At 45.5% G+C, this 25,313-nt stretch overlaps 1 protein-coding gene across 3 annotated transcripts in view; it reads left to right on the top strand.

Moving 5' to 3' along the window:
- BUB1B (BUB1 mitotic checkpoint serine/threonine kinase B) overlaps positions 1-21,256 on the top strand; it is a 45,077-nt gene extending 23,821 nt beyond the window's left edge. For all 3 annotated transcript variants that reach the window (XM_019496541.2, XM_006260687.4, XM_059722999.1), the window contains exons 20-23: positions 1,012-1,154; positions 10,832-11,000; positions 11,549-11,655; positions 20,730-21,256. In XM_019496541.2, coding sequence (XP_019352086.1) covers positions 1,012-1,154; positions 10,832-11,000; positions 11,549-11,655; positions 20,730-20,913 — 603 coding nt within the window. In that variant the 3' untranslated portion in view covers positions 20,914-21,256. The remainder of the gene's footprint in view (positions 1-1,011; positions 1,155-10,831; positions 11,001-11,548; positions 11,656-20,729) is intronic.
- Positions 21,257-25,313: the final 4,057 nt, after the last annotated feature.

Here is a 25,313-nt window from a genome sequence, read left to right as displayed (position 1 = left end):
TTATTGGACAAATTATCAGCCACTTCAGGCCGATTTCCGATACAGCCAATTTTCTCTCTGTTGGTACCGATCTGATATTGGACCAATATATCGGTGCACCTCTAGTAAGAAGACTTGAAATGTAGTTTAGGTACAAATACTGAGAGTTCTGCATCCTTGCTGGGTGTTGGACAAACACAGGTGACTTGGGAGAGGTGGATTAAACAAAAGACCCCATCTAAACACAAGTTTAAACAAAGCGTGTTTTTATTTGCTATAAATATATAGGCAGGTTGCCCCTTCCTAGTCTTTTGTTTCCTTGTACAAGAAAGAGTTCCTTAAACTCTAAGCTTTCTGGTCATTGAGGGCAGTGATAGTGTACTGAAGCAAAACCACTTACCATCCCTCAGTAATGTTTATGTAGGATTCCTAAGTCCTGCCCTTGGGAACCGGTGTGCTATAGGGAACCCAAACTTTTTGAACCAAAAGATTAAACTTTAACTTCTTCCAGACCTCCGTTCACCTGTATGAGACATTAATTGTTCCATTAGGGTTCACAGGACAACCAGCTGACCACTTACCATGGCTTTGTGGACTAGGTCTTGGGAACCATTGTTCTAGCGAGTTCTGCATTTCCAGGCTACAGTGACCAAGTGAATAGAATAGCCTTACCTGTTAAAAGGTCTCCTGTTTTGAATTAACTTTGGTCGATACAGTTTGGACTGTAGCAAAAACAAGACTTGGTATGAATGCTAATTTTCAACTTCAGTTAAAACACTTTTACCCCTGGAATCTTCAGCTATTCTTCAACAGCTGAGCATACTAAGGATTTGCAGAGGCTTGAATTGTGTTGGGTTGTGCCAGGGGAAATCTGATTATATATGAATCTGACCAGGGAAGCCTGAACTAGAAAAACTTTGTGGCATCTCCTAGAGCTGACTGAAAAAAACTGTCACAAACTAGTAACATTAACAACTCTGTTTTGAAGCAGAAAGGTTTTATATTGTTCTAAGTTCGCTTTTCTTTCTTTAGGATGTTATTCAGAGCTGTAAAACTATTGGTGAGGAGGTGATTATGTTGGTTGCTTACAGTCTGCTTGATTTGGTGGAAAAGCTACACAAAGCCGAAATTGTCCATGGACATTTGTGTCCAGAGGTGCTGTTCTTGGGAGACAGGTTAGTTGCCTCTTCAGAGGTCTGGATTAATGCATTTAATGCAAGTTCTACCCTAAGGTTTCTGCTTCCTTTCTTCTGCATGACTTGCTTGTGAAGTTTCAGGAGTAGAAGGGAAGTAGGCTAGGAAAGTGTGGAAAAATATAAAAGTTATATGTAAAGGGAGGAATATTTCTAAACTAAATACTCATCATATGGTTACTGTTCTAAATTAGCAAATTTATTTCCATTGATGTCAATTATAGGAGCTTGAACAATGAGGTTCAAAACACTTGAATATTCTATTCTCTAAATAATCTAGTCAGTTCCTCTCAAGCTTCTATTCTGACTTGGTTCAGAGGATGGCAGTATTTATTCAAACTTTTGATGCAAAAAGCTTCCCTATAATTCCTTTGTTTAGTTCCTCTACCTCACAGTTAGGTAACCTTTTTCAGCTGTGGGCCAGAATGACCCACTCCAGGGCAGATGCTAGGACCCAACTTCTGTTGCCACCTGGGAGAATACCTGCAGCCAAAGCCCCACATCCACAGGCTAGATCCAGTATCTAGTCCACAAGCCTTAGATTGCCAGCCCCTACTTTACTTTGTTGCTGAGGTTGCTTCTTTGTATGCATTTGTTGCTTCATTCTCCCCTCATTTTTGTAGCCTTGCTGTATCATTCTTATGTGGAACTTAAAAGCAAGGAGATGAGAGAGAGTGTTTGTTTATACCTTCATGGAAATTCCTATGCTCCACTTTAACATTTGTCCCTGTCTTCCCTCCCTGACATCTCCAAAGAGTCAGTGTGCCCTTCTCTAAACAATGTTAATCTTTGTTAAATGAACTCTGTGTAGCTGAGTATTAGTGATGGAACTTTTGCTTTGCAGGTAATATGGTAAATTCTGATCTGTTTTGTATTAGCATAAACCCAAAGTAAATTCACTAATGTCAGGGGTATCAAACCTGGTTTGTGTCCTGGGCCAGATCTGGACCTCAGATCTCCTTGCAGGTCAGATCTGGACCTCAGATCTCCTTGAAGACCAGATCTAGCTCAAGACACAAGGAAGCAACAGCAGCTCTGGCTCCCACCTGGAACACAGAGCAACAGCAGCTCCAGCTCCCACTTGGAGCATGGGGCAGCAGCTTTGATGCTGCCCAGGCAACCCCGATACCCTCCAGACACCGGCTCCTGCCATTTGGCAGCTCCAGCTCCAGGATGGCATATCACAGGGGCTGGTGGCTGGAGGTTGTCCAGAGTTGTATTAGTCCTTGCTCACCCTTTTGCTTCTGATCACTATGTCCACCAGCACTCAAGGACACTCAGATTCTGTAGCAGGCCACTTCTTGGCCACACCCTCCAACTTCCACTGGCCCAGCTTAGGATAGTTGTTTTTTCTTGAATAACCAAGAGCTATTTTAGGAAGAGTCGCTAAGAATAAGTAGATGAGATTACAATTACTGAATAGGCCCACAATATACAAGGTTGAGAGAGAATGGTACTGGATCTGGATCTGGATTATATTGTTGGTTCTGCTGTATCCTGTGTGATTTTGGGCAAACTGCTAACCTCTCTCTTCCGTGTGACTTTTTCTTTTGTTGTGAAATGAGGTTACATCACAAAGCCTAACCCATTTTTGTTCAAAACATTTTGAGATCCTTGAAGAGAAGGCAATTCAGAAAGGCAAATGTAATGTATTTACTTGAATACAAGACAGCCCTGATTATAAGATGATCTCTCTTCCCCTGCCCCCCCATGCTTAGATTTTATGTAGGAAAAATGTATACATTTCTCATAATTTTCCAGGTATAGAATCTAATTATTGGAGGTTTGGCTTGAATTTCTTCTTCACCCATTGCTACAGCAGGGAAAATAAACCTGGGGGGATTTGGTAGCCACTTTGCTTTCTGCTTTTCTTTGCAGCCCCTCCCTCCTCCTCTTACTGTCATATCCTGCTTTCCCTGAGCACATGGAAGTGAGGAACAAATTTGAAAACAATGACCTTGAAAATATACAAATTGCCATAGCCATGTTTATAGTCCCTATGACTTTAGCTCAGCAGTTCCCAACCTCGGGTCATGACTCAAATGAGGGCTGTAGGGGCAATGCTGACGGTGCCACACACAAAGGATGAGCGGCACCGCATGCCAGGAGCTCCCCTGCCCCCGAGTCGCTGCCACCATGCTCTACTCCCAGCAGCGGGTCGTGGCAAAAAAAAGCTTGGGAATCACTGCTTTAGCTCATCCAGAATTAATGCATGTTACCTTTTTTTTTAAACTACTGTAAATTTTAACCCAAATACTCCATACACACACTTTTAACAGCACTTCGGCATTATGCAAGATATTAGTCCAAAACCCAAAAGGCTTGATCAGTATTTACCATAGAGTTCACTGGGAGCAGCATTTCAAACCATGGTGACCCCACAGCCTAGCACTGCTCAGTATGTGTGTGTATTCCAGATACGCTGCCCCCCTCCCCACCCCCAAAAAAAAAAAAAGAAAAAGAAAAAAGATCCATATGCTAATTACTCCCACACACACTCATGACTGTCATGAGTCCTGGGATGCTCCAAAATTTATATGCAGATGAGGCCCAGGGTAACCTGGTCTGGTTTCACCACATAGAGGGTAGGCCCATATTAGCATGCAACAGGCTGAGAAAGGGTGAGTGACAGAGGGATTCTGGGTGAAGTGTTTGGGTCTCCTTTAAGTGATGTTTGCGAGGCACTGAAGGCTGATGAAGACACGGGAGACATTGGAAATGGGAAAGAAAAATGCAGCTTAGTTGTGGGAGTGAAGAAGTTGAAATGTATGCAGTGACTTAGTGGCTCACCATCAATGTAAAAAAGTCAGTGCTGAGGGTGGGGCTGCACTTAATGGGCACTAGCATGTGTCTTATTCAGATGGGCTGCACTAACCTACTCTTGTGGTACTTACCTGGCAGGGGACATACCTTGATCCTGTAGGTGAGCCCCTCCCCCCCCCCCTTGCTTGAGGCAGAGCAATGGGGGAGATGGAGAGGAGGCGGGTGCCTAGTTTAAAGGAAGAGATGGCGTGGAGGCAAGTGATGATTACGGAACACTTTGGAGAAGTGAGTGAGTCGTCTAAGGCCCTAAAAGCCAGCATGAAGACAATGTTTGGTGAGATGGCAGAGGGCATGGCTGAGGAGGAGGAGGTTGGGGAGTGGGCTGCGATTGGCCAAAGAGGCAAAGTGGTGCCTTTGGAGAAGGAAAAGAGTAATGACACTGCGGTGCCAGAAGTTTCTGGAGAGGGGGCAGCCCCGAGGCTGGAAGAGAGGCGGAGCTATGCAGAGAACAGGGATCCCGTGGGGATGTTTCCGGACCCTCCCTATCTTTTGTGGGGAAAAGGAGACCCACCAAGAACAGTGAAACTGCGTGTTAAAGCCACCCTGACCCCCGAGGGGGTGAAGGGGCAGACCACTACACTGAGAGCAGACTTTATGAACAAGATTCTGTTCGAGGAATTGCAAGTGAACCCGAAAGACTTAAGTTGCGTGGTGGCTTTTGATAATTTCCGCCACTGGAACATTAACTTCTGGAGGATAGAGGTGTACTCTGCCTTCTGGGCTTGGTAGGCTGAAGTGGCAGACAAAGAGAAATTGCAGGGGCTGCGTTTTGAAACTCGTCAAAGGTCCCGGGAGAGGGCTTTATATTTCAAGATGTATTCAGATGACCTAGAGCATGAAGATATGAGAAGGTGGCTGGAGGGGCGGGTCGAAAAGATCCTGGATATCCAGCGTGTCCTGGACCAGTGGCAGATCTGGATCGGGGCATGGAAAGCCAGAGCGGTCCTAGAAGAAGACCTGAGACACCCTGGCGGGGTGAGGCACCTGCCCTCTCTAGTGTCCGCAGGGGCCCACCACGGGTACATAACTTACCACGGCCAGCCGAAGCTGTGTAGCAGGTGTGGCTTGGAGGGCCACCTAGCTGCTTTCTGTAGACTGACGGTTTGCTACAGGTGTGGCGGCATGGGGCACCAGGCCAAAGCCTGTAAGGAAAAAGTGGAGTGCACCTTGTATGGAGGTGAGGGGCACCTGCAGCTCCAGCGCTCCCTGTCCTACATGAACAAGGCACGCGAGTTGCACGCAGCAGGGGAGAGGAGCAGAGAAGATCCGGGAGACGAGGAGACCAACATTTTAGACACAGACATCTGCATAGTTGAGGAAACACCGGAAGTGGAGCGGAGAAACGATGTGATCGAGGCAGTCAACCAGCTCACTGAATCGGAAGAAGAGCAACAAATGGAAGAAGAGCAGAGTGAGGGAGTGGGAGAAGGGACACAAATATCTGAGCTAGCAGCCATGGACCTGAAACTGGATGGGGATCAGGAGAAAGAGGTTTCTTCGGTGAAAAGAAAGAAGAAACGGAGTGCAAAGCCAAAGAAAAAGAGGCTAGAGGAGGAAGGGGAAAAGGTCCAGGAGACAGAAGGGGGAGTGCTGGAAACAGAAAGGGGGAAAGGTGAGGAGCTGCCTGTGGAGAAACAAAATGTTGAGGAAGGGGAAGAAAGTGATGGTTACCTGAGCCCCTCTGCGATTGCCCTTTTGGTCAGGACTACGGGAATGCAAAAAGGTGGGGGAGACATCTCAGACCTAAGTAGCGACACGGATGAGATATGATGCAAGGTTTACTCTTCTGGAAAACAGCCTTGATGGCATTGACCGTGGCATCTTTAAATGTACAAAGTTTATACGGGAAGCAGAGATGGGAAACAATGTCAAAAACCTTAAGGGACCTGCACACGCAAGTGTTGTGCTTGCAAGAGTGCGGGATCCCATGGGGGAGAAATTATAAATATTTGGAAGAGCGATGGGGGGTTGGACCGTCGTGGTGGGGGGGTTCAAATGAGAATAAATCAGCGGGAGTGGGAATTCTGGCAAGGGAAGGCAGCTGGAAAATCAAAGACTAGCAGGTTTTGGAAGAGGGGAGACTACAGAAAGCAGTGGTGGAGGTGGAGGGTGTGGATGACTGTGTACAATGTCTACGCCCCAGTCGAGTATGCGGAGAGGATGCCCTTTTCACATAAATTGGGGTTGTGTGTGGGGGGTGGAGGACCGCGGATTGTGCTGGGGGATTTTAATTGCATCGTTGAGGAGGGTGGGCGAAATGGAATAGGGCAGGGAGTCGGGATGGGTAGTACGGGGAAGTGGCTGAGGGGGTGGATTAAAGACGAGGGGCTCCAGGACATTTGGGAAGGGTCGGGGGTGTTTACTAGAGTGGATCCGGAAGGACAGGGGCAATCGAGGATTGATTTTGTACTGGTGTCGGAAGGGTTGGAGATCCGCAGCAAGAGACTGATAGACGTGAGTTTCTCAGACCATCGTGTGCTGTGGGTGGAGGTGGGCATCGGGCAGGGGCTCAAGCAGGGGAAACGAGTCTGGAAACTTAATGTCTCGTTATTGGACGATCCCCAGGAATGCATTGCCTTTGGAAGGGCGTATCGCCAGTGGCAAACCTTGCAACCCTTTTTCCCAACCCGGTGGGACTGGTGGGTAGAAATTAAGGGGCACGTGTGAGAGTGGTTCGGTGGCACGGGAAGGAGAAAGGCACGACGGAAAAAGAAGGAGCTTACACGCTTGCAAGGGAAAGTTCAAAGATTGTGGGAAGAGTTGAAGAAGGGGGAAGCAGTGAAGAGAGAATGGGAAAGGGTGAGAGAGGGGGTGAAAAATTGGTTCCGGAACAGGATGAAAGAACGGATGTTCTTGGCCAAGGCGCAGTGGGTGGATGAGGGGGAGGAATGGGGAAGGTTTTTCACTTTACGGGTGAAAAGCAAAAAGTGGGTGATGGAGGCAATTCGCATGGCTGACGGAGGAAGGGTGGAGGACGTGGAAGGGGTCTTGCGGGAGGTGACTAGATATTACAAGGATATTACATAGGGAAGCGGTGAAGTGGGAACAACTGGAGGGACTGGTGGGGAGTTTGGAAACAAAGGTTGGGGAGGAAGGGAGGGAGAGTCTGAGAAAAGGAATTGATGGAAAGCGAAATGCTGGGTGTCTTATGAATGATGCCACTAAAGAAGACACCGGGAGGAGATGGGATCCCGGTGGAATTCTATGGGAAGTTTTGGGACTTAGTGAAGGGGGATCTCTTGGCCCTTTTTAAGGAATTTATGGCGCGGGGTCAGGTAGGGGAGGGGTTTACCCACGGTGTCGTGGTCCTGATTTACAAGAAAGGGGGATGGGAGCACATTAAGAACTGGAGACCAATCACCTTGTTGAATGCTGGTTATAAATTATTCTTCAAGATCCTAGCAGCGAGGTTGGGGGAGGTGTTACCGCAGGTGCTGGGTGGGGAACAAATGTGTGCAGTAGGGGGGCTGTGAACGACACAAGCACTCTGGGTGCTTCGGGATACGTTGTCGTACGTCACGGAACGGAAGTGGAACGCACTAGTGGCGAGTCTTGATCTGCAAAAGGCGTACGACAGCATTGGGCACGAGTTTCTGTTTCGGGTTCTGGAAGGGATGGGGATGCTGGGAGAATTTGTGGGGTGGGTGCAGGCACTCTATGGGAAGGCTACGAGCAGGGTGTTGGTGAGGGGTTTCCTGGGGGAAGCCGTTACAGTGGACTTGGGGGTGAGACAAGGGTGCCTGCTGTCGCCGGGACTCTTTGTCTGCACCATTGAGCCTCTGGCACAGTGGATCAGGGGGGATAGGGTGATTAGTGGGGTGAGAGTGCCGAGGGGAGGAGAATTGAAAGTCCTCCTATACATGGATGATGTGACATGTGTAGTGAGAGATATGAGGTGTCCCTGGGAAGAGTTTTGAAGCATGTAAACGAGTTTGGGGAGGCATCCGGAGCGAGGGTGAATGCGGACAAGAGCGTAGTGCTTGCGGTAGGGAATTGGGGGGAATTGAGAAACTTTTGAGTTAGGGGTGGAAAGGGAGGAACTGAAGATACTGGGTGTCTGGATGGATACCCAGGGGAAAGGGAAACGGGCTTGGGAAGTGTTGGAGGGAGGAGTGAAACAGATGGTGGGGTTGTGGAGTACACAGGGTTTATCATCGAGGGGGAAGGTGCAAGTGATCAAACAGTGCTTGCTGCCGATAATCCTGTACACAGTGATGGTGTACCCCCCATCCTGGCTACAGACCCAGCGTGTCCAGCGGGCCTTGTGCCTTTTCTTTTGGGGGGGGGGGAGATATATAAGGAAGAGGGGTTGGGGGGGATGGGCTTCCCCAACATAGAGACCTTTGTTTACGTGCACTTTCTGAAGATGGTGGTGAGGGAAGTGAGGGGAGCAGTGGGGACGGTTACCAATTTCTGCAGGTTCTGGGGGGAAGGCTTCTGAGAAGACTGGGCCTGTTCGGGAGTGAGTGGCAGGGAGCGTGGGGTTTGGCAGATGTCGCTGCCCTACGCCCGACTTGGAGCCTTTGTCGCGAACGAAGGATTGGAAGGGTTAGGGATCGAAGGGCTGGGAGACGCCAAAAGGGTCTTTAAGTTCCCGAGAGGGAAGCAGAAGATGTCAGATGTTGTGGAATTGAGACCTGAACAAGTCAGTAGGGTGTGGAAAGGACTGGTGGGGAAGGACTGGAAAGGGGAGCATGAGGAGCTGACATGGAGAGCTGTGCGTAATGTTCTGGCAGTGCGATAGGTGCTTTATCGCTGGGGACTCTCTCGGTCCCCCAAGTGCCCAAGGGAGCTCTGCGATGAGCCCGAGTCGGTGACACGTGCTGCGGGACTGCTTGTACGCACAACGGGTGTGGGGGAAGGTGACTACTTATTTGAAAGATATGGGAAGGGGAATGGGGGTAACTGTTAGAAATGTTCTCTATGGTTTATCAGAGGGGACGGATGGGACATGGGGGGTGAGGGTTTTAATTACGTGCACTAAAGTAGCCCTATGGAAAGTACACTCCTTGCTGGCTCTAAAGGGGTCGTGCTTTTCCACAATGGAGTTTCTGCAGTTAGCAATGCATGAGCTGCACTTCTATAGAGTCAGAGAAAGGAATACAAAAGAAGGAGGGGAGGAAAAATTCTGGCGCGAGCTGGACTTCAGGGGTTTGTTTCAGCCCCGCACAGGTATAGGCTAAACTAAGAGTCAGTCTTTGTGAGTAGAAAAGGCTGGCAAGGGTTGCACATGGGATAGGGACAACAGAAGGGACCTGTATTGCACACAGTGTTCTCGCTTTCCTTTCTCCGGGAAAGTACAAGATGTCTAACACTATACGTGTAGTATGTGTTTGATAGAAAATACTCAGGGATATTTGTATATGCTGTGTTAAAATGAGATGACGAGCAATATAATATCAATTCTGATGTGTTTTATTATGTTATGTTGAAATCTTATGTTGTATTATCTTTTGTGAGGCCTCTGCTGGGGGTTGTTTTGAGCCTTTTATTATGGTTTGTTTTTCCAATAAAATGTTTAAAAGTTTAAAAAAAAACCCAAAAAAAAACTTACCTGGCAGGGTAAATACCGTGATCACAGATGGTGTCAGGGGAAATACCCTGACTGAGGTAATACAATTAGTGTAGGGTTGCACCTTTGTGTGCTTGCAGACAGGATTCCCTACTCTCGTAGTTAGTTTCGCACTGGCTAGTGTCCAGCGGGAGGATCTCGGCTACACTCCGACTTTATTGAAATGGGAAACTACTCCCTAGCTAGCTCCTGCAGCCATATGGCTAAGGGCAAGCCAAACTTGGGGGTATCCAAACCCTAAGTTTCCAGGCTTTGGCCCGCATGTACGATGACTGCCAAAGTATTTGAAAGCATCTGAAGCCCCAGTCAGGGGTGGAGGATGTTTTCTGGTAGTAGGGCCAGATTTGGTTCTTGAATGACTCGTGGATTTGGAATTGATTTGACTTGGAACACGTAACATTTTTCTTTAAAAAATAAATAAATAAATAAATAAATAAATTCTTGTTGATAGGATGGGAACTTACAGCACATTTGCCCAATATGGGCCATGTGTCTTATAGTCATACTCAGTGTTGGTGGCTTTTAACCATTTTCATAGTTGGTTTCCATTAATAGTACATGTTACTTTTAGCAGCAGTTTAATGATAACCAATGTAGTTAATGAGATTTCCTTGTATGTAAATATAAGACCGGGGGAAAATACAGTAGTATAATATTAAAATTTCCTCTGCATCACCTCCTTCTATGGAAGCTAGGGTTGTGACACAGCAAAACTGCACTATCCATGAAAGAACTTTTCTGGAGCCTCCTGTAATCAAGCTTGGTAGTGATGACTTGTTACTTAAGGAGTAAACAAACCTATGTGTGGATTTGACTTCAAAAGAAGAGTGGGAGCTGTTGCTTGGGAGTGTGCAGCAGGTGATATTCTGTAACAGTTACCTGTGATAAGCAGTGAAATCTGTGTAGCAAAACTTCTAGCTTCAAGTTTTGTTTCACACATGAGAAAAGTTTGGGGTGATGTCTCACTTGTTTGTGCATCATCCTGCAGCAATACAAGTTGTAGCGTAACAGCTGCTGCATGGTCCCAAGCACCAGCACCTCCCCCGCACCTTTGAAGCCTCTCCAAGTGTATGTTTGTCCACGCCTTAAGTTTCCTTATGCAATTAAACTGTATCACTATAGGGTTGAGTCCATTTTAATAATGCTTCCTAAACAAACCATCAGAGGGGGCTATTGGTGTGGTTAAGACTGATAGTTTTAATGTAAGATTAAATAAAATTAAATTATTGCTTTCTAGTTTTATTTCCATGAATTCTTTCCTCAGGCTCTGTGGGCTATTTGGTAATAGTGAGATTACCAATGCTCTGAAGATAGTCGACTTTTCTCATAGCCTGGACCTGAGGTTGCAGCCTAAAGTGAATTTGCTTAGCTTTCCCATGGGTCAGACCCAGCATGGACAACAGATCCTGGCCAAGTGTGATCTTCCATGTCACGTAAGTGCATATTTACCTACTGTAACTACTTTCAAGTGTCCTTTGACAAGTATGTTTCTGTAGTGAAGGCAGAATGGTCTAGTGATGTAATTTTGTGCACGTTTGGATGTATGTTGGTGAGGTTTGCTTGTTTGTTTTGTACTTATCAATTAAAAAAACATTTCATAACTGTCACCACATTTAGTAAACTCTCCACTTGGTTCTGTTGTGCATCAGCTGAAGGAAGTGGAAAAATTGATTTGTGGTAGTTGTGTACTTAATTCATCTTATAGTTGGGGTTCATTATAGATGGGTAAACTGTTTATAGAGTCTCATTCAAAATTTATTAAATAAGAATTCTGCTTTCTATAGTAGTTCTCTAGTTTCCTTAGAAACTTGCTGGAAAATCATAACCACAAACAGCATAATTCAGGATTAACAAGTACAGGGAGTCATGCAGTAGAACCAAAACTGCTATTGTGCTAGGTTGAGTGTATGTAGGAGAATGCTGAGATGGCTGCAGAAGTCAGCAAAAATTATTTTCTTATTTTGATTTATTTTGGTTTCAGGTAGACTTGATCAGTATTGCAGATATAGTCCATTTGATGTTGTTTGGGGAGCACCTCCATGTCTATCAAGAAGATTCCCTCTGGAAAATCAATCAAAATTTGTCCAAGTATGTGTGGTTTTTTGTTTGTTTGTTTTTTTTAACCTCATCCTTCTAGAAGGAGTTTGGGCAGGGGCGGATAGGGAATGGCTGCTTTAACTTTATCTACCTCTGTGGTATTACTATCTTCAAAACTACACCATTGCAGTTATGCTATTATTTGATAATGGTGAGTAGTATATTGCACAAAGGGTTCATTTTTAAATTTTGTACCATTGTTCATCATGTAAAATGAAGGCCAGAGGTAACGTTTAAGTCAGACTCCCTCACATCAACTCACCAACTTTCAGTTGCTCCCTGTTGTGTGAGGGAGACTAAACTGTAATTTAGTCACCATGGAAGCTGGAAGATGGTGTAAATTAAAGTGCATTAAAGGTCTAATTTATCACTCTTGTGACTTCTTTTTTTTTTTTAATTCTCCATTAGCTTGGACACTTTGACATAGTAGGCCAAATTTAGAGATAGGTAGATATGTGGGAGGGGAAAAGAAATTATATGTTTAGTGGGAACCATACTAAGAATAAAATTCATTTGAATTTTAAGCTCTTCACGTTGGGCCTCACATGCTGTAGGTGTGACATGATGTAGGGTTTCTGCTGGGATGTGGGAGCAGTATGATGTAGTTAAATTCTGCTACAGTGTATATACATAAGGGGTAGAATTAAGAGGTGCCTATACATGTGCCTAAGGGCGAGGGGGGGCATTCTAATTAGAGCAGCTCCTGGAAAGCCCCTCTGATTAAAACACTGCAACATCATGTGTGTTAATCCCCCCATGTGTTTAAAATATCCACTCAGCAGTCATTTTTAAACCTGTGGGGGCATATACACGTGATGCTATGGCAATGCTAAAGCATTCTAATTAGAACATGTTGGAACACACGCATAGGCACCCAAGGTGCACATGTTTTAACTGTCAGGCATCAGGAACCTGCTGCTGCTGCCTGGGAGCTATGTGGTTTGGGGAATGGGCAGTTTGTTCCTAATGCCTACAGTTCTCCAAAGGAGATTCAGCCTGCTGAATTAGTTGTGCAAACTTTTGGGATTTAAAATGTTCTGAGAACATCAGTTCTGGCCTCCTGCATTGGCCATGGCCTCCTGCCTAAGATCCTTCTCAGCATACAGAATTAATTGCATTCAAACATTAAGTCCATGTTTGTCTTACTCTCCTGTTCTCTGTAGCTTCTCCTTTTTCCCTCCCTTGTAGGGTCTTCTGTAGTTTGTCCTGTTTCTGTTTTTTTTAACCTGGTGTAAAGCTAAGCCCTGCAAGATTTTTTCGTACTGTATTTCTGGCTACTGATAGTTTTTGGTCCTCATTCTCAAATGTCTGCATAAGCCAGTTATCAGGAAGGCAATTCAGTCCTCTTCATTGGACCTTGTGTTGGACCTGAACATGAATTTAAATTTGACTGAATTTTGTGTTTTTATTTTATTTATTTTATGAAATACATACTGGTTAGAAGTTAGTTGCCTTTTTTCTGTACTGTGCTGTTCCATAACTGGTTAATGGCAAAAATGTGAACCTGGGCAGAAAACTTAGTGTGTCTGTACCACCCCAGGGTTGTGCCTAAGCTCCATGCTGCAGTGAAGCATGCTATGGCCTCTCTGTGTGTGGTGCCCACCAAAACTGATGTCCTGTTGATGTTGCCTTAGTGCAGCTCTGGGTACATGCCAATAAACTCACTCACATGTGTTTTAGTGCAGCATTCCCCAAAGCAGTCACTTAGCAGGATATACGTGCCTTTGGCAGTAGGAATACAATTTGTACCTATTTATTCTTAGCTGGATAAATATTTTTATATAATTTTTGACCTTGTGTCAAGATCTACTTTTTGCCTACACGCTACAGTATCCCCTGCAAAACTTTTTTATTTACCTGCTTTCTTTTAAGATTTTTCACTAAAATGGACCTGGAATGGATTTTTTTGCTATAGCTGTGTAGTGTCCCCCTCGGGTCATCTTCATGGTTATTCTGAAGTTGGGCAGGGGCAGTCATTGATACCAGTATATGTTGCAGTTCCTGGTGATCTGGGAGAACTTTCGTTTCCTAACATTTTCTTCTACATCAAGGGCTCGGTGAGCAACTGTTCACCAGGGCACCCAAGGGGAAAATTAGGAGTAATGGCCATAAACTCCTGGAAAACCAATTCAGGCTCAACATTAGGAAAAACTTATTCACAGTCAGGATGTCCAGACTGTGGAATAAGCTCCCTCCAAAGGTGGTGCAATCACTTACCCTGGAAATCTTCAAGAGCAGACAGAAATTTTGAGAAAATTATCCAGGAGCACATCTGTGAAGGACCAGCAGGGGGGATGATGCTCAGGGGCAACCAGCATGGCTTTATTAGGGGCAGGTCCAGTCAGACCAACCTGATTGCCTTCTACGATAAGGTCACAAAATCATTGGACGCAGGTGTTGCGGTGGATGTAGCCTTTCTGGACTTCAGGAAGGCCTTTGACACTGTCTCCCACCCCATTCTCATTAAAAAGCTAGGCGACTGTAGCATTAATCCCTACACAGTCAGATGGATCGCAAATTGGCTGAGGGGCAGCACCCAGAGAGTGGGGGTGGACGGGTCACTGTGGGCAGTGGAGTCCCCCAGGGCTTGGTCCTCAGGCTCGTATTGTTCAATTTCTTTATTAGTGATTTGGACGAGGGGGTGAAAAGCACCCTGTTCAAATTTGCTGATGACACCAAGATTTGGGGCAAGGCGGGCATGCTAGAAGGGAGGGACAGGATACAACTGGACCTGGACAGGCTACAGGGGTGGGCGACTGAGAATAGGATGGAATTCAATACTGACAAGTGCAGGGTACTGCACTTGGGCAATAAGAACCAGCAGCATACCTACAGGCTGGGGAACTCGCTTCTTGTAAGCACAGTGACAGAAAGGGATCTTTGAGTCGTTATCAATTCCAAAATGAACACGGGCCGCCAATGTGAGGATGTGGTCAGGAAGGCCAACCGCACCTTGTCATGCATCCACAGATGCTTTACAAGCAGGTCCAAGGAGGTGATCCTCCCCCTCTATGCAACACTGCTCAGGCCACAGTTTTTCATAGACATTAGACATAGACATTAGGGCTGGAAGGGACCTCGGAAGATCATTGAGTCCAGCCCCCCGCCCAAAGGGCAGGACGTCAGCTGGGGTCATAGGATCCCAGCAAGATAAGCATCCAGTTTCATCTTGAAGGTGTTCAATGAAGGCGCTTGAACAACCTCCGGCGGCAGGCTGTTCCAGACCTTGGGGGCTCGGACAGTAAAGAAATTCTTCCTTATGTCCAGCCTGAAACGATCTTGTAGTAGTTTGTGACCATTCGTCCTCGTCATCCCTTCGGGCGCTCTGGTGAACAAACGTTCCCCTAGATACTGGTGATCACCCCTGATAAACTTGTAGGTGGCCATCAGATCACCCCTGAGCCTGCGCTTTTCCAGGCTAAAGAGCCCCAGGGCTCTCAGCCTGTCATCGTAGGGTCTGCTTCCCTGACCCCTGATCATGCGCGTGGCTCTTCTCTGGACTCTCTCAAGCTTCTCCACGTCCTTTTTGAATTGTGGAGCCCAAAACTGGACGCAGTACTCCAGCTGCGGCCTCACTAAGGCCGAGTACAGGGGGAGAATGACGTCCCGGGATTTGCTTGAGAAGCATCTATGGATGCAAGCCAGCGTTTTGGTCGCTTTACTAGCCGCAGCATCGCATTGCAGGCTCATGTTCATCTTGTGGTCAATGATGACCCCCAAGTCTCTTCCTTCCATAGTGCTAACCAACATAGCACTGCCGAGCCTATAAGGATGCTGCGGGTTTTTCTTCCCAAGGTGGAGAACCTTGCATTTATCGACGTTGAACACCATCAGATTCTCATCCGCCCACTTGCTGAGCCTGTCCAGGTCAGCCTGGATCACCCGCCTGTCTTCTGGTGTGGATGCTTTGCCCCAAAGTTTGGTGTCATCGGCGAACTTGGCCAGTCCGCTTCTGACTCCAGTGTCCACATCGTTAATGAAGATGTTGAACAGTATGGGTCCAAGGACAGAGCCCTGGGGGACCCCACTGGTCACAGGACACCACGATGAGTGACTTCCATCAATTACTACCCTCTGGGTCCGACCCCGGAGCCAATTTTCCAGCCAGTGGATCGTGGGGGACCCAAGGCGACAATTGGCCAGTTTCTCCAAGAGACGATCATGGGACACCAGATCGAAGGCTTTTTTGAAGTCAAGATATATGACATCAATCTCATCTCCCTTGTCCAGGTGATAGGTCACCTGGTCGTAGAAGGAAATGAGATTGGTCAAGCAAGACCTACCCGCAACAAACCCGTGCTGGCTGTCCCTTAAGATGTTGGCGTCGGCCAGTCCATTAAGGACGGCCTCCTTAATAAACTTTTCTAAGATCTTCCCCGGGATAGAAGTCAGGCTGATGGGCCTATAGTTAGCCGGATCCACTTTCCTCCCTTTCTTGAAGATAGGCACCACGTTGGCCTTCTTCCAGTCTTCGGGCACTACACCAGAGCGCCAAGAGTTTTCAAAGATCCGCGCTAGAGGCTGGGCTATGATGCTCGCCAGCTCCTTGAGTACCCTGGGGTGAAGATTGTCAGGGCCGGCTGACTTGAAGGTATCCAGCTTCTCAAGATGTTCCTTCACAAAGTCAGCATTAATGGAGGGCAGGGGATCACCCTCACCCGGACTTCCCGGCCCTGTAGCAGGCACAGGCGTCCCACGGGGCTGATGAAAGACCGACACAAAGTATCTATTTAATAGGTTGGCTTTTTCCTAGGCGTCAGTTGTCAGTTGCCCCATCTGGTTCAGCAGGGGTCCAACGTTGCCCCTGCTTTTCCTCCGGCTCCCCACATATCTGAAAAAGGACTTTTTATTGTCCTTGATGCTCAAAGCTAGCTGGAGTTCAGTTGCAGCCTTGGCTTTCCTGGTCTGCTCCCTACAGGACCGGACCAGTGCAGAATAATCCTCCTTGGAGGTGACTCCCATCCTCCATCCTTTGTAGGCCTTTCTTTTTAGCCTCAGGAGGTCTGCTAGGTCCCTGGAGAGCCAGGGGGGCTGCTGTGCCCTCTTGCTGCCTTTCCTCCGAGATGGAATAGACTTAGTTTGTGCATTGAGGATCGCTCCCTTGAGGAGCAACCACTCTTGAACTCCCCTCTCCCTGCGGTCACAGTCCCTTAGGGCCTCACTGACAAGCCTCCTGAGCTTGTCAAAGTCGGCTTTCCTGAAGTCAAGGACTTGCGTGTTGCTGACCGACTTGCCAGCTTTTCGGCGGATGGTGAAGGTGATCAGCTCGTGGTCGCTGTCACCCAGCTTCCCATTGATCACTAGGTCGCCGACTAGGTCCTCCCCAGTAGCCAGCACCAGGTCGAGCAGCACTTTGCCTCTCGTTGGCCCATAGACTTCTTGAGTCAGGTAGAGGTCATCCACGCACGAGAGGAAGCTCTGCGACCGCTCAGATTTTGCTGAGTGATCCTCCCACGAGATGTCTGGGTAATTGAAGTCACCCATGACAACCATGGTCCTGGAGCAAGCTGCCTCAGCCAGTTCCTGGGCAAACTCCTGGTCTAGCTCAGGACTTTGGGTGGGAGGTCTGTAATAGACTCCCACCATTGTGTCCCCTGTGCCGTGTTCCCCACAGATTTTAACCCAGAGGGTCTCCAGCCGTCCACCCTGGTCGCCAATATCGGCTTGCAGGGACGCGTAGCTTTCCTTAACATAGAGAGCTACACCCCCGCCCCTTTTCTCTACACGATCCCTCCTGTACAGGGTATAGCCATCTATCCCCGTGGTCCAGTCATGGGTGGAGTCCCACCAGGTCTCCGTGATCCCTATGACATCGTAATTGTTTGCACTGAGCAGGAGGATGAGCTCCTCCTGCTTATTCCCCAAGCTCCTGGCATTTGTGTACAGGCAGGCAAGCGCCCCCTGGGGGGCTCCTTCCTTGCCCACAGATTTTACCAGGGCTGGGGCTGGGGCGGGCTCCCTTGAGTGCCATGATCCGCTGGCTTTGCAAGATTTGCTCAGCGGGCCAGCAGTGGCGGTCGTGCCCCCGTCCCCCAGCGGGCTTAGTTTAAAGCCCGGTGGAGCAGGTCAGCCAGTCTGGCTGAGAAGAGCCTCCTCCCTAGGGGAGAGAGATGGAGACCATCTCTTCCCAGCAGCTCGCTGCCTCTCTCGCCAAAGAGCGGGCTGTGGTCATGAAAGCCAAAGCCTTCCTGACGACACCAGCGCCGCAGTCCAGTTCTGGGCACCACACTTTCGAAAGGATGTGGACAGCATTGAGAGGGTCCAGAGGAGGGCCACTCACATAATCAGGAGTCAGCACGGCACACCCTACAAGGAGAGGTATGGGACCTGAACCTGTTGGCCATCTATAAACTCACCAGTGGAGAATGGGTGAAACCCTGTTCCCCCAGGCACCTCCCGGAGTAACAAGGAATAACGGCCATAAGTTGTTTGGGTGTAGGTTCAGAGTGGACATTAGAAGGCACTACTTCACAGTCAGGGTGGCTAGGATCTGGAACCAACTTCCAAGGGAAGTGGTCCTGGCTCCTACCTTGGGGTTCTTTAAGAGGAGGCTTGATAATTATCTAGCTGGGGTCATATGAGCCAGTATTCACTCCTGCCCAGGGCAGGGGGTCAGACTTGATGATCTACTTAGGTCCCTTCTGACCCCACAACTATGAAACTTTAAGACTAGATAGTCACCTTGCTGGGGTCACCTGACCCCAGTTATCTTTCCTGCTTGGTGCCAGGGGGTGGACCCGATGGTCTTCAAAGGTCCCTTCCGGTCTTAGAATCTGTGAGCTCTAGTTCAAGCATTGCCGCCACCATTTTTAAGAACAAGGATGCTTTTAACCGGAGCAAAGCTGAGCAGGGTGAGGGCGGATGTGGGCTGCTTGCTGCAGGCTCGGGGCTCTCTGCTCTGCTGCCTTTCCCCTGGGAGCCCCATGCTAGCCACATACCCCCTGCCCATCTGGCACTGGGGGGCACAACTCACCACCCCCACTGCTGCCAGGTGGGCAAAAGGCACGTGGCCAGCGCAAGGCTCCCGTGGCAAAGGCAGCAGAGCCAAGAGCTCCAAGCCCAAAATAAGCAGCCCCCCCACCCACATGCCTCCCCCGGCAAGGTGTACACAGTGGTGGGGAGCCATGTGCCTCCCCCCCATGCACCCTAGAGAAGCCACCCACAGCTCCGTCCCACTCCTGGATCCCATTCACCACTCCCTCTCTCACCATGGGGGCCTCGATCTGAAACCCCCCACACTCCTTCCCCTCCACAGAATTACCTGTAGAGGGAGCTGCTGCCCGGCTGCATTCCCGGCCATGTGTCTGCATGCAGCTGCAAACATGCATGCAGCACCTGGGGGCCTTGGCCAGAAGGCATAATTAATTATATTTATTGGTGAACATTATTGGGCTACACTGACCAAAGAAAACCAATAGCTGATAATGTAAATTTCCCTTTCATTGGTGCCAATCCGATATGCAACCGATATATCGGTGCAACTCTACTTCATGCGGGAAGCTTGCAGTGTTATCAGTCAGGAATTTACAATGAGCTTAGATGACAAGATGTGGCAAAGAAGGTAAGCTAAGTATGTCCAGCTCTTGTAAAGCAAGTGCCTCTTTCTGTTTGGGTCAGATGGTATATTCTTCAGTTTCTTGCTGTAGTGAACCTTTGTCCTAGGGGTTTGCACAGTTAGCTGAATCTTCCCACATGGAAATTCTTCCGAGATATTGGTTGATCTTAAGCTTAGTCCTTTGTGTTCTGCCAAGTCAGATGGTGCATTTAGAAAATTACTTACCTTAATGTATCCTCTACACACGTGGGGGATTAAGATATAAAAGGGGAAAAATGACTCTTGCACAAAGTCTTGTATTGAATGCTGGGGACATGGGTCTAGCATTCTCCTTGAGTGAGTTTTCTAAAAGGTTAGCTGTGTTGAATAAAGAAACTGTTGGCTAAATATGTAGGTGGGTTAAGTAGGGGCTCTGCCAGCTCAAGAAAGGACTGAGAAGTTGGGAATTTGAGGACCAAATCCAGTTTTTGTAGACTTTTAAAAAAGGTATCATTTAAACATAAAGTCTATGAAACAAATAGCTGGGATTTTTGTTTTGGGAAGACCAAGACCAGTTCATGGTGATGAGTTGGAGTGCTACCTACATCAAAGCTGATGCAATAATTGCTCTACATTCCCTGTGAGACAGTTTCCTTCAGGTGAGCCAGCTTCTTTGCTGAACAGCCAATGTAACATCTAGCATTGAAGCAGTATGTTTTGGCAGACTTCAATACAAGATTGGGGAGCAAGAGTTCCTTCTGTGTGAATCAGCTCTGATATAAATGTTTGTTTGTTTGCTATTTGTCAAGTCACGTAACCTTTTTGTTTTGAATATCTCTTGTCCTGTATATGTGGAAATCGCCCCTATAGGAGACCCATTACAACTAATTCTGAAGCACTCTATTGCTTCTATAGCTTCTAGCTCAGAAATTATTTTAAAGTTTCCTAATATCCATATCCACTTTATTTCCATGGAAGGAATCTGTCTTTCTTGTGCTATCTTCCCAAGATACTCTGGCTGGCTGTTGGCTAAATGTTAGAGAAATTAAATATGCTGGGAGAAATCATGATAGAAAATAGAATTTTTATATATATAAAAAATGTGTAAAGAAGGTCCTGGCAATAATATCAATTATTAGGACTGATATTTTACAGGATTAAGGCCAGAACCTCACTTGTAATGAAGGCCCTGGCAAGACGCATGACCAAAGACTTTTTCTTTTTTACATATATAAAATAAATTCTCTCTTTCTCTAGATATATTGTCTGTCTGTCTGTCTGTCTGTCTGTCTGTCTGTCTGTCTGTCTGTCTGTCTGTCTGTCTGTCTGTCTGTCTGTCTGTGTATTTATATAGCTAGATAGATGTATAGCTTGACAGTGCACCCTCAAGTTTTGCTCTGTAATTTGGCTTTGTAGCCTAATACTATTTTAGACTGCAAGCCAGTCCACAGGCTATTACATATGTGTTGAAATACTGAATTGCCAGCTGTGTTCATGCTGTTTCATTGAAAATTGCTTTATCTGTTTTTAGGTCTACTGACAGTGATTTTTGGAGTAAATTTTTTGGGAAGATTTTGAATGCAGATGGTAAGTCCACAGTACTTACACTGGGGGAGCTGAGAGAGGAAATGAGTGGCATGTTTGACGCCTCTTTCCAAGAACGCCTTCATTATTCCTTCTGTCATCTTGGAGAATTTGCTCTGCCTCTTGTATAGAAGGACAAATGCCCTCTATATTTTTTTTTCTGTTATAATGGGAATTTGCTAATGATACTCCTTTTTTAAACATATTTTTAGTACTAAACATGGGAAATGTCTGCAGCAATTTCAATGATACTTGATTATAACACATGTTTATTTTGTGAGTTAATGTCTAGCTGTTCTTTAAACTTGCTTTAATAAACTGTGTATCATCATTGTCTTATCCATTTTCTCTAGCAATGTTTATTTAATACCAGGACTGTATTTGTGATCTCCTTAGCCTTTCTGTCATGCCTTTTTTCTTTACAACTGCTGGTTAATCACTGTTTAAGTAATAAAGCTGCATTTTTGTCAGCAACTCTGTCTCATGGAAATTTTACTTCTAAATGGTCTTCCAAATGTATTGACTCTAGGGTTTAGTAACTGATCTGGATTGACATTTCTGATTTGGGGATTTTTCATGGTTAGATGCAGATGGCTCTCATTTTAAATAGATAGTTTTCATAGCTATTCAGAGTCTTTGGGGTGCTTTGGCTAACATAACTTCATATTCCAACTGGAAACATTTGTGCTTGTTAGAGCAGAGAAAATAGATAAAATCACAGCTCAGAAAAATGCAGAATTGACTACCTTAATAGCCAAGTCATGTTTTATTTACTTTGTTGGGCTCTCAGTGTCTGGCATTACTGATTGAATTGACTGTTTAACAAAAACCTATTTGGGGACTAAATTTTCCAGCTGTGTAAGTAGGGCTTTCTGCCAGACTTTTGGTAACACTATTAAAGATTATAATGCATCAAAGATTGGTGCAGGCCTCGAATATCAGTTATTAGGACTGCTATTTTACAGGGTCAAACCCAGAACACCCACTTGTAAAGAAGGCCTTGGCAAGATGCATGACCAAAGACTTCCTCTTTCTGTACAGTTTCCCCATTTAATTTGAGGCAGTGTGTGTAATGGAATTGATTGTTCTTAGTAACTTTCCCCCTCTTCTGAAGACAGTGAAACACGTGATAGCTGTGCCAATAAGTAATTTTGCAGTGGGAAGAATCTTATCTTTGATGAAGAATCTTTGGAGGGATAAAAGCTAGTTATGACAAAAGTAAAACTTGTCTAATTCAGGTTCAAGAAATCCAAACAGTGAGTTCCATTAATTCATTCTTAGAAGAAAGGACTTCTTGACATCACAAAATAGTAAAAAAATACTCTTTAAAAGAAGTGCCATACCCCTACACCCTTCATTTAATGGACAAGAACTGTCTTTCCATTATTATTAGGTTGTATTTGTCATTTCGGATCTTAAGGAACATTTGGTCGTGTGTGTCTACTTTAACAAACAAAAAGCTATCACCCCAGATGTTGAGCCTCTTGTTATTCTATCTCCTGGTGTGGAGTTCTGCAATTTTCTCACTCCTACATAGAATACTGTCATCCAGGGCCTTGTCAGCCACACTTAGCCAGCAGGTCTGGCTAGATATTTGGCAACTCTGATTCTTTTTTTCTGGAATTTCTGACCAAACATCCTAGTTAAAACCAAAGCATTGCTTAATTCTAACAGAAGGAACTTTTGAAAAGCATTTAGAATATAATTTTAAAACTATGTCTCTCTTAAAAGGGTCTATTAAGTAGGTAAACTTCTTGAGATGCACAGACTGTCAGTCTGATCCCCCAAAGACTTGTCTTGATTAACCCTGAGTAGCTGTTCCCCTTTTAAAGATAGTCCTTTAATAAATTGCACTAGTTTTTTACATCTTTTGGCCTTTCTCTATCAAGAAGATAGTCTTTCTTTAGGCTTGCTTTGCTTAAAGCTCAGGATGTTAGCTTACTGAAGCTGCCTCTTATACACTACAGAGGTTATGCCTATTTAATTACCAGGGGTTTCTTGGACAAAAAGGTGTTCTTTCCTGCTTAAGCCTTACTTTATTGATGATAACTGGTGAAATAACTGTGTTTGGCATGCTCTGTCCTTTGACACTATAACTCAAAATGACTGTGATGACTGCCTCAAACTAGTGGGAGAGGAAAGATGGCTTTTTTTGGTGATATCTTTACTAGACCAACTGTATAGTTGGGAAAGATGTTAGACAAACTTTCAGGTATAAAGGATCTCTTCATATTTACTGAGCCACTGTACTCAAACTCCTGTGACTGACTTTGAGACCAAACACCTGGTTGTGTTAAACTTAAGTACATCTAATTTTCAAAAATTCCTGTACTGCACTGGCTGATGTCAGATCCACCTCCATTTCAAAGTCTAGTGTGTGTTATTCAGTTTGGCTGTGCTCAGTATGGTGATTTTTTTCTCTCCATCTTAATCTTTTATTAGATGCAAATGATGATTAACATCATTGGCATCCAACTAGAGAGATGTGAAGATGACTAATATAACCCCAGGAAAATACTATGAAATCTAAATCTCACATAGCAATTCTCCTATATTCTGTATTTGGCCCCACACTTACTAGCTGAGGTGAAGACCTTGGGCCAAATAAAAATGAATAGCAAACCTATTTGGAATGATCTTAATGCTGACTTAAATACTGTAAATCTAAAAGTCTCCCATAGAGTAACATTTTTTTAACCCTGGTCTTGGTGTCTTAGTGCAACGTCTATGTTTAACACTATTCACTTCCATGGTAGTCTCAAGATTCCTAGGTTTTATTTCTATATACTGATTTATTGCATGGTTTTAACCAAATAACTGAAACTGACACTCATGTCTTCCTATATCATACACGGTGATGACCACTTTGTGGCTCTCTGTTGAAAAGCAGCATAAGTACAAAGCATCTATTATACTTAGTAAATTTGGGGTAAATGCCAGAATGTTAACACTTGTCCATGGTCTGCATAGTCTTGCACAGTATAGTAGAAGCAAAGCCATTGTTTTGATTTCTCAGAAAATCAATTACTCTCTTCTCAGTACATGATGGGTCTCCAATTTTTTCCTTTCAGTTAAAAAAAAGAAAAAAATACTGCTTGGGAATCTGACCACGCGAGTGCTTTTTGACTCTCAAATATTTTAATTTAGTCACTAATTTGGTTTTACATGTAACTGATGGACATACAGAAAAAATACACTTGGTCTTAGTGGTGGGTGACGGCAGTACATTTTCTTTGGAATAAGTTATAATATAGAATCCAGGTGAATGCAAGTTAAACACTAGAAAGTGAGTTGGAATTTGCCCTGAAGATGTATTTAATAGCCTTTTACACTACATTTGGAGCAAGACTGTATTAATTTGAATGCATTTTTCTGTTAATTTTTCTATTGTTGGTAACCAAGGTAACATATTTACACACAGCTTGATTCCCCCATCCCCCCCTTTTGCCTAACGATAAGGGGCACTTTGACTGTTCGCTGCTAAAGGTATTGAAATGATTCAGGAATGAATCTACAAATCTCTGAAGCAACTGTGCGCTCGCTTGCTTGTTCTCTCTCTCCCCCTTCTACAAGATCAGTCCAGATCAAAATGGAAAAAAAAAAATTATATCTGGCCTTCATGAAAAGGTCTTGTAATCTTCTAGCCCTACAATTTTGGATTATATCCTTTATATCCTCCACCACAAATTACTGGACCTCAGCATCAGTTCTTCCAAGCTACATTTAGCTGCCCTTTCACCTTGCTTAGACCTCCTTCCCTGTTCAAATGTATTATGTTTTTATTTTTTTTCCTATCCCATCCTCTTTATTTCAAAATTACTTAAAGGACTGGTTTGCATTTACCCCTTCCTATTTGGAAGCTTCTCCCACCCCAGAACCTTAATGTAGTTCTTAACAATTCTCTTACCACCATTTTGCAATAAAAACCTCCTTCATGCTACCGGTTACCTTGGCAAAGAGGCTGATGAAATTAATGAGATCCAAGCACTAATTACAATGCCCCAATAAGTTGGTATTAAGACCCCACAGTAATTCTGCACAAAAGTAGTGTCTGATTTTCAAGTAAGCTATTATCTGCCCCATTTTTCTTCAGTTTATATACAAACCTTGGAAAAATTAAGCTCAGCATTTTAGCTGCCTCCTGAGAGTGCTCATGTATAGACAGGACAGGCCTTCTCAGGATATTGATAGGATTGACTTACAGTAGGGAAGGTGATGAATCCTAGGGTACATCTAGATAAGCAAGCACATGTAGGATGCGGTGCTGCAGACCCATCTGTGGTGCTGCAAATCACGCATGCCGCACATGCAGGCATTGCCATGCTTCTTATTTGCAGGGTGGTGGGTTTTTTTGACACTGGGAGATCCTGATGTAGAAAAAAACCACCCCTGAAAAAAAGTGGGGAGGGGTGCACATAGCAGCAGCTTGCACCACTTGAAATGAGCTTGGCTGGCTGGAGCCATACTCCAGTTGCCAGCCAGGCTCTGTATGCTAGATCAGTGCCGCTGGAGCCCCAGGAGGCTCCTGGGT

Source organism: Alligator mississippiensis, chromosome 2, assembly GCF_030867095.1.
Source record: "Alligator mississippiensis isolate rAllMis1 chromosome 2, rAllMis1, whole genome shotgun sequence".
Classification (NCBI taxonomy): domain Eukaryota; kingdom Metazoa; phylum Chordata; order Crocodylia; family Alligatoridae; genus Alligator; species Alligator mississippiensis.
This window is presented reverse-complemented; position numbering and strand designations above follow the sequence as displayed.